Source organism: Herpailurus yagouaroundi, unplaced genomic scaffold, assembly GCF_014898765.1.
Source record: "Herpailurus yagouaroundi ecotype Mexico unplaced genomic scaffold, PumYag 194, whole genome shotgun sequence".
NCBI lineage: Eukaryota > Metazoa > Chordata > Mammalia > Carnivora > Felidae > Herpailurus > Herpailurus yagouaroundi.
This window is the reverse complement of record NW_024412425.1, coordinates 860,120-868,270: the sequence shown is the minus strand read 5'-3', so window position 1 is coordinate 868,270 and position 8,151 is coordinate 860,120. Positions and strand designations below refer to the sequence as shown.

Sequence of the window (8,151 nt, the reverse complement as noted above, 5' to 3'; positions counted from 1 at the left end):
GGGGGGGGACAGAGGATACGAAGCAGGCTCTGTGCTGACCACAGTGAGCCTGAGGTAGAGCTTGAACCCCGAGATTCTGACCTGAGCTGAAGTGGGGCGTTCAACTGACTGGGCCACCCAGACGCCCCATGGACTCTTTTACTTCACCCGTAGCCCCTTATTCATTGATTTCTGTCCCAATAAGCCTGGCCCCAGAGAGCCGGCCGCCATTCCTTTGGCTGAGCCCTCGGTGAAATGGCTGGCGTTCCAGGCGCTTCCTTAGAAGGTCACCAGAGGAGGAGCAAGAAAGGACTCTGAGGACGGGAGAGAAGGCAGATTCGGCCTCCGGGCTCCACGTGAGGGGAGGGAGAGTCTGGGAGGGCTGGCGGGCAGCCCGCTTTCTGGGCGGACCCCCTCAGGGCGAGACCGTCTAGCTCGCGGCCACAAGGTTCCTTCACGGTGGCCTCAGCTTTACCCCCCGGGCACTGGGTACCCCGCTCCGTGCTGCTGCAGAGGCGGGGGAGCGCCCCAAGGCCCGAGGGAGACTCAGGGAGGACCGCGGCCCGCCTCCCGGTTGGCGTGCCCTGTGGGCCCCAGGGTAGCACGCCCGCGGCTCCCCGTCCGCAGGCCTTTGTCTCTCTCGGGCTCCCGTCCGCCCGTCCGTCCCCCGCGCCCCCATTGGCCGCGGCCCCAGCCGGGGACGGGAGAGGAGGGAGCGAGTGGGCGGGGCCGCGTGGCGTCAGCGCAAGATGGCGGCCTCGGCGGCGCTGTTCCTGCGCTTGTGGAGCGAGCTGCGGCTCGGCGCGCGGGGGCTGTGCGCGAGGCTAGCGACGCCGCCCCCTCGGACCCCGGACCAGGTGAGCCGGACGGAGGTGGGCCCCGAGTCCGGGAGCCCTTTCGTGGAGTTCTGGGCGGACCGCCGCCGCACGGGGGTTCCGGGACGCAGCACCTCAGGGTGCTGAATGGAACGCCGCCCGCGTTTTGGGGAGTTTCCTGCCTCCCGGGGTGGGCAACGCTTGCGCCCCCGAGCTAGATGCTGTGGGCTCAAGTGCGTCCTCAGAACACCACCTCCTCTGGACCCCACGTGGGCGCCAGGGGAGGGGAGGTCACCTGTTCCCTGTTTCAGTGGCCGCCCAGGTAATACTTGAGGGGGAGGAGCCCGGGATGCTGGGGTGGCACCGCGGCCTTGGGGGTATTTTCCCCGCGCTGGTGGTGATGTTTGCGCTTTTGATTCAACCTGCCTCTACACTGACAGAGATCCAGCCGTTCTGACCTCCAGGCTGATCACTTCGTGCCCTTACAACTCCGATGGCCCCTCTGCCCTCGCTTTCATCCCTTCCCTTCTGTACCCTACTGCTGTGAGCCCCGGGCATCCAAATGCCATGCCTACCCGTCCTATCCCTTTTTGTGCCCTCTGTTGCCTTGCTCCTGGAAGCCCAGTGTCTTGCCAGTCTCCCTGATCTCGTTTCCCTGCCCTACAGGATCCTGGACACCCGGCCTATCAACTCTTGAATCCCTGGGGCCTGGTCCGGGGCAGTCTAGTTTTTGACTATTCTAAGAGATCCAGTCTCCTGGTTGCGCCTCCAGAGACACCACACCCCGAGGCTGTGTGGTTGTCTGCTTCCTGGCTTCCGACCTTGATTCTTCTTCTCCAACCAGGGTGCCCCAATCATCCTGACCTTTCTTCTCTTTCAGCTAACCTACCTCTTTCTCAATTGCAGGCCACAGAGATTGGGAGCCGCACGGGCACTAAGGCCCAGGCTCAGGGTCCACAGCAGCAGCGAGGCACAGAGGGTCCCAGCTACGCCAAAAAAGTCGCACTCTGGCTTGCTGGGCTGCTCGGGGCCGGTGGGACTGTGAGCGTCATCTATATCTTCGGTGAGGGGCATATGCCTGTTCCCTAATTTTGTTCCCTTGGCCCTCTTTTCTGTAGAACCTCTTTCCCCTGAGAGTTTCACCCACCTTCATCCCCTGGCTCCTCCCTGCATAAGGCAGCCAACTAGAACATCATCTACCTTGGAAATGGGAGAAGTGGCCTTTCTTCTCCTTCTACCCACTCTGCTGAAGGTTCTAGTCTTAGTTCTGCACTAGGATATAGAGAGTCAGTTGGAAGAGGGAAAGATGAGGAGAGGACTGGGCCAGCCTCCTAAGCAGCCTGTTCCTTTAGCACCCAAAACTCCAGCCCTCCCTCTAGTCCCTTCTTCCTTCAGAGGCTTAGGAGGCCCTGCCCCAGTCCCTCTTCTCTCAGGAACCCAGAATCCTGACTACCAGTCCCCTTTCTCTCTTGATCTTAAGAGACCATGCCTCTTTCTTCTTTCCTCAGACCCAGGAGTCTAGGCCCCCTGCCCTCTTCCTCCCTCAAGACCCAGGAGACTGAGCCCTAATTTCACTCATTCCTCCCTGTCTTCCTTGCAGGAAACAACTCTGTGGATGAAACTGGCGCCAAGGTGAGAGGGAGAGAGACCCAGAGGCTCTGCCAGGGGTCCCATCCTGTGTGTCCTCTCCCGTTTGGTCTGTTCGGGCTCATTTCTTGTCTAGGGGTGAGCCTCTCCCTCCCAGGGACCTTTGCCTACTCCCAAGGTCCCGGAAATTCCTTTTTTGGGTTTGATGGGGTTCTGCCCCTGCCATCCCAAATGCTACATTTTTGTCTCTACCTTCCAGATTCCCGATGAATTCGACAATGGTGAGTAAAAGCACAGATTCTGAGGTCCCCTGAACCTTTCTACTCTGCCATTTATAGGGATGTTGCCCTTCCCATCTGGTGCCCTCCTGCTCTACCTCCTTCCATTGGGGGGGTAGGGGAGTCAGCAGCTGGATGGCTTTGGGGGGAGGGGCATTACAAAGCCCCAGTCCTCTTGGCTGGCCCAGGAGCAGATGGTCAGGGAACAGATGGGGGAGGGGAGTCCATGGTGGGAATGCTTGGGAAGAGGGGCCTGTCTGCCACCAAACACATGGCTTCCTGTGCCTTAGATCTGAGTGTCTGCACCCTTAATCCCCTCCTCTTTATGACAGCCTCTTGTTCCTCCCAGTCCCCCACCCCATCAGGCTCCTCATTTCCAAAACAATGTCTCTTTCCTCCCTCCCTCTTTTAGTTAACCAGCTTTTGGTGGAGAGTTTCTAACAAATTGGATAGTAGAGAGTAGTTGTCAGTTCTGTCACACTTGGCCCTTCCCCGGAGAAAAATAGAATTGGCAGGTCCAGAAAGCCACCTGTTTGTGCTGGGGAAGTTTGCAAACCCACATGTTAACACATTGATTATTTAAGCTGGGCAGGTGGGTAAGCATGAAGTTTTAAGTGGGTAGTCTTCCTGGATTAAACAGATTAGCGTACTGATTTAAATTGAGCAGGTGAACATGCATTGTGTGTGTTTATTAACATAACTGGTTTCAGTATTTTTGTTTTTTTGTGTTGTTTTTTTTTTAATTAAAAAAATTTTTTTTCAACGTTTATTTATTTTTGGGACAGAGAGAGACAGAGCATGAACGGGGGAGGGGCAGAGAGAGAGGGAGACACAGAATCGGAAACAGGCTCCAGGCTCTGAGCCATCAGCCCAGAGCCCGACGCGGGGCTCGAACTCACGGACCGCGAGATCGTGACCTGGCTGAAGTCGGACGCTTAACCGACTGCGCCACCCAGGCGCCCCTTTTTGTGTTTTTTTTAATGTTAGCGAGCGTGCACACACGTGTGCACAAGCGGGGGAGGGGCAGAGAGAGTAGGGGGACAGAGGATCCGAAGCAGGCTCTGGGCTGACAACAATGAGCCTGATGCAGGGCTCATACCCAGAATCCCTGAGATCATGACCTGAGCAGAAATTGGATGCTCAACTGACTAAGCCACCCAGGCACCCCGGTATTTTGGTTTTGAAAAGGCAGGTCCATAGATAGTGGTTTAATTAGAGTAAAAATGCTGTAATAAAGCAGGCAGTCATGTAAGTTCCCTGCTTTAAACCGGATTCAGTATATTCGTTTGGACCAGGGTTTTTCGGGGCACCTGGCTGGCTCAGTCAGAAGAGCATGCAGCTCTTGATCTCGGTGTCGTGAGTTCAAGCCCCGTGTTGGGTGCAGAGATTACTTAAATAAACAAAAGTTTGAAAAAATAATAATAAAAAAAAATAACAGGATTTTTTTAATTGGTACTTTGGAGCAGGTAGTTCTTTGTTGTGGGGGAGTCCCCTGTGCATTGAAGGATGTTTAGCATCATGCTGGGCCTCTGTCCACTGGATGTCAGTATGTTGACAAGCACGTAGGTCTTCAGACATTGCCAGAGTTTCCTGGAAAGTGGCAGACGAGATGGCTCCAAGTTGAAAACCATTAGTTAATATGTATAGCTGTATGTATATACTTAGCGTAGTTTAGATAGGCTCAGCATACTCATTAAAAGCAGGCATACCTGGAAACCGAGTGGTTCAAAATGAGCTAAACACATGACGGCGTAACGTCAGCACAGTTGTAGGTGGGTTTTTTTTTTTCCTAAAAGTAATTTTTTTTTTTTTAAGTTTATTTATTTTGAGAGAGAGAGAGAGAGTGAGCAGGGGAGGGACAGAGAGAGAGCAAGAGAGAATCCCAAGCACTATCGGCATGGAGCCCGATGCAGGGCTCAGACTCATGAACCGTGAGATCGTGACCTGAGTTGAAACCAAGAGTTGGATGCTTTACAGACTGAGCCACCCAGGTGCCCCATTTGTGAGTTTTAGGTGGGCAGATGTATAAACATTCTGTTCTATATTGGGTGGTGTGTGGGGATAAGTATTCACGTTCAAACTGGGCAGGTGAATAAATGTATTTGTTCCTGCCTGGCGGTCACGTCATTGCCTTCTACCTTCGGACTTAGAAATGAACTCATTGATACCAGGTGGGTATGTAGACCTGTTTGTGTCTGGTAGGGAAATAAAGCTCTGGTGTGTCCAGGAGGTTGAGCAGTGGCTCATCTTGGAATCCCTTTGTGCCCCGGTGTCCTCCTAGATCCAATTCTGATACAGCAGTTGCGCCGGACTTACAAATATTTCAAAGACTATAGACAGGTGAGCAGGAGTCCTGAGCCCGGTCCCCATCCCTCCGGCACCGGCTCCTGCCTCCTTGTCTGAGTGTTCCCATTCTGTCCTTCTTCCACAGATGATCATTGAGCCCACCAGTCCCTGTCTCCTCCCTGACCCTCTGAAGGAGCCATATTACCAGCCACCCTACACACTGGTCTTGGAGCTAACTGGCGTCCTCCTGCACCCTGAGTGGTCGGTGTGTCCCGGGGAAGGCAGCGGGCTGGGGACACTAGATAGACATGGGTGGCTGCGTTGTGATGACGTGGTCAGGAGCAGAGACTCCGCAACCAGCTCCACGGTCACCAGGGAAGAAGGTGTCACTCTCATTGCCTCGCTTTTCTCAACTGCGAGACTCCCCACCCTGTAGGTTGTTGTAAGTGTGCCTCGGCACCCAGTGTGTGCTACGGAGGAGTCTGCTGTTACTCTGGGACCCAGACCCTCGGTCACAGCTATGTACTCCTGAGCCCCCAAGAACTACAGAGATGGGGGAGAGCCCTCCAGTTCTGGGAATCCCCCCAGGCTGGGGGGAGCTTTATCCTGTTGGGGGCTTCTGGGTCTTGGGGTTTCACTGTCCTCACTGCTTTCACTGTCCTCACTGCCTCCCCAGCTGGCCACTGGCTGGAGGTTTAAGAAGCGTCCGGGCATCGAGACCTTATTCCAGCAGCTCGCCCCTTTGTATGAAATCGTCATCTTTACGTCAGAGACTGGCATGGTAAGGCCTCAGGACAGGGGAGGGATGGTCAGTGAGGTGGGAGATGGGGAGGGTCAGGGCTCAGCCTGACCTTGTTCTCCCTCCCATCCCACCCCTAGACTGCATTCCCACTCATCGACAGCGTGGACCCTCATGGCTTCATCTCCTACCGCCTGTTCCGGGATGCCACAAGATACATGGATGGGCACCATGTCAAGGTGCCATGTGGGGGCTGTGGGCAGTCTTCTGGGACTTGGTAGGGGGCTGGCACTTCCTGAGGGAGAGAGCTCTGACCCCAGCCTCAATCCTGCTTCTGCCCCAGGTCTGGTTCTAACAGGACTTCAGCTTTCCCCCAGCACAGGCTGGGCCTCTAGGCTCTTCTCCCTTCCCTCTGAATCTGGGAATGGGAGTGGGGGTAGATAGGACCTCTCCAAACAAGACGGTTGGGGGTAGTGCATGGATATAAGGTTTGGAAGCCGTCTCTTGTCTCTGCATTCAGAAGTGAGTGTTTTGGGGACTGTGTAATTGTAACCGTTATATTATATGAGACTCAGCCTCGTTTGCATTTCCAGGACATTTCGTGTCTGAATCGGGACCCTGCCCGCGTAGTAGTCGTGGACTGCAAGAAGGAAGCCTTCCGCCTGCAGCCCTACAATGGCGTTGCTCTGCGGCCCTGGGATGGCAACTCTGATGACCGGGTCTTATTGGACCTGTCTGCCTTCCTCAAGAGTGAGGCTGACCCCTGACCTCCTGGCCTCTGACCCTGGAGCCCATGACTCTCAAGAGGACTGTTAGATGCTTAATTCTGGCTTCTATTTATTTATTTTTCCATGTAAAATTGGATATATTTGAGGTGTGGAGGTTCACCAGCATCTTGCAGTCTTTAGAAGCTTCTGAGAAGGTTTAGAGTTGCTCTGGGGTATTTAGGGGATGTTCAAGGGAGCCCTTTTAGAGTGTTGAGAGATGTTCCAGGTAGCTCTGATCTTTATCCTTCCCTGCGGCCTTTCTGCCTGGCTGACCCCTGCCTTCTGTGCCCACAGCCATTGCACTGAACCGTGTAGAAGATGTCCGGACTGTGCTAGAGCATTACGCCCTGGAGGATGACCCACTGGAGGCTTTCAAACAGCGGCAGAGCCGGCTAGAGCAGGTGGGTGCTCAGATCTGCAGTTGCGGGTGGGGGAGGGGGGCATCACGTCAGTTCCCGAAGCTCCCAGGGGAGGAGCAGTGGAGCAGCCTGTCGCTGTCTGGCTGTAAGACCTTGAGTGTGGACCTTGTCTTCCACACAACCTGTCTGGGAGGGCTCTTGTCATGGGGGAGGGGCTGGTAGATTCCACAGCCTGCTTGAGAACAGAAGGCAGGAAACGCCAAGCGTGGTTCTTGGAGAAGGGTAGTTTGTGATAGCTTTGAGCAGATCTGAGGGCCCAGGTTTGGTGTGGACAGAGGGTTTGAGTCAAGCCTGGGGAGAGGGATCCCCGGACACTTGGCGGAAAGGATGGGGCAAGGCGTTCTGGTGGTCTTGATGTGATCCTGGTAGTTTGGAAGTGAGGCTAAGAATACGGATGGAGTTTGGGAAAGAGATTCTCAGGGGTCTAGATGGAAGTTGACCAGATTTCGGGTTGGGTGCCTGGGAGTAGGGCTGGAGCTCCTGAGTGTCCAAAGGACAAGGCCCTAGAGATTTAGGCCTGGGATCCTTCAGCATCCAGGCAGGGCTCATACAGCTGAGGGCTGGGCACTGGGGGCCTGGGGAGCAGGACGGTGCAGTCTGGTGAAGGGCCTAGGGTCTCGGCAGCATCCAGGTTAGGATAAATAGGATCTGGGATAGGTTCGCAGGGTTCAAGGGAGGGGCTTCCTGGGACCTGGGGAAGGGGATCATGACAATCCCTGCGATTTGAGTCTGGGCTGGGTGTTCTAGGGGGTTGGGGAAGGGGTTTGGGCTGGGTAGAGATTTAAGGAAGGTGGCCTCTCGGCTGGCGGAGCCTGGGACGAGACTGCGGGCCCCAGGCTGACCTTGCTCTCTGTCCCTCACCCCAGGAGGAACAGCAGCGCCTGGCCGAGCTCTCCAAGTCCAGCAAGCAGAACCTTTTCTTTGGCTCTCTGACCAACCGCTTATGGCCTCGCTCCAAACAGCCCTGACTTCTGAGCCTCTGCAGACTCACTGCCTAGGTCCTGGGCCCTAGGCCCCAGTGCTCCCAGACCATGGCTCGGGCAGCCACATCCAATAAAGTCCATCCCAGATGCCACAGTCCTGTGTCCGGAGAGTCTTCAGATGGGGGCATCAGGGTGAGGTCCGGGACTCTTGGGTCATCGTCCCATGGGGGCTGATCAGCTGCAGAGCACGGAGTAGGTTCTCTGGTGGATCAGGACTGGTTTTGAATCCTGGCCTGGGAATCTGAAAACTTGGGTCCCTCTGGCCATGTCTTCGTATGTGCTGTGTGACCCACAAAAA

At 55.3% G+C, this 8,151-nt stretch overlaps 1 protein-coding gene across 3 annotated transcripts; it reads left to right on the top strand.

Moving 5' to 3' along the window:
• Positions 1 to 619: 619 nt before the first annotated feature.
• Positions 620 to 7,947, top strand: TIMM50 (translocase of inner mitochondrial membrane 50). 3 transcript variants are annotated; one of them, XM_040445877.1, is made up of 11 exons: positions 620 to 851; positions 1,701 to 1,857; positions 2,395 to 2,426; positions 2,641 to 2,662; positions 4,941 to 4,999; positions 5,091 to 5,210; positions 5,622 to 5,726; positions 5,825 to 5,923; positions 6,278 to 6,434; positions 6,746 to 6,852; positions 7,737 to 7,947. In XM_040445877.1, the coding sequence occupies exons 1-11, from the start codon at positions 729 to 731 to the stop codon at positions 7,836 to 7,838; spliced, it is 1,083 nt and encodes a 360-aa protein (XP_040301811.1). In that variant the 5' UTR covers positions 620 to 728; the 3' UTR covers positions 7,839 to 7,947. The 3 variants fall into 3 exon arrangements, with proteins under 3 accessions (XP_040301811.1, XP_040301813.1, XP_040301812.1); XM_040445879.1 differs by having other exon boundaries at positions 622 to 836; XM_040445878.1 differs by lacking the exon at positions 620 to 851 and adding an exon at positions 1,094 to 1,116.
• Positions 7,948 to 8,151: the final 204 nt, after the last annotated feature.

What these genes read in the sequence shown, in the direction of transcription:
- TIMM50 (XM_040445877.1), top strand. Translation starts at nt 729, where the DNA reads ATGGCGGCCTCGGCGGCGCTGTTCCTGCGCTTGTGGAGCGAGCTGCGG. An exon ending in TGGATGAAACTGGCGCCAAG is followed by an intron (nt 2,427 to 2,640) that starts GTGAGAGGGAGA and finishes TCTACCTTCCAG; the next exon opens with ATTCCCGATGAATTCGACAA. An exon ending in TCCCGATGAATTCGACAATG is followed by an intron (nt 2,663 to 4,940) that starts GTGAGTAAAAGC and finishes GTGTCCTCCTAG; the next exon opens with ATCCAATTCTGATACAGCAG.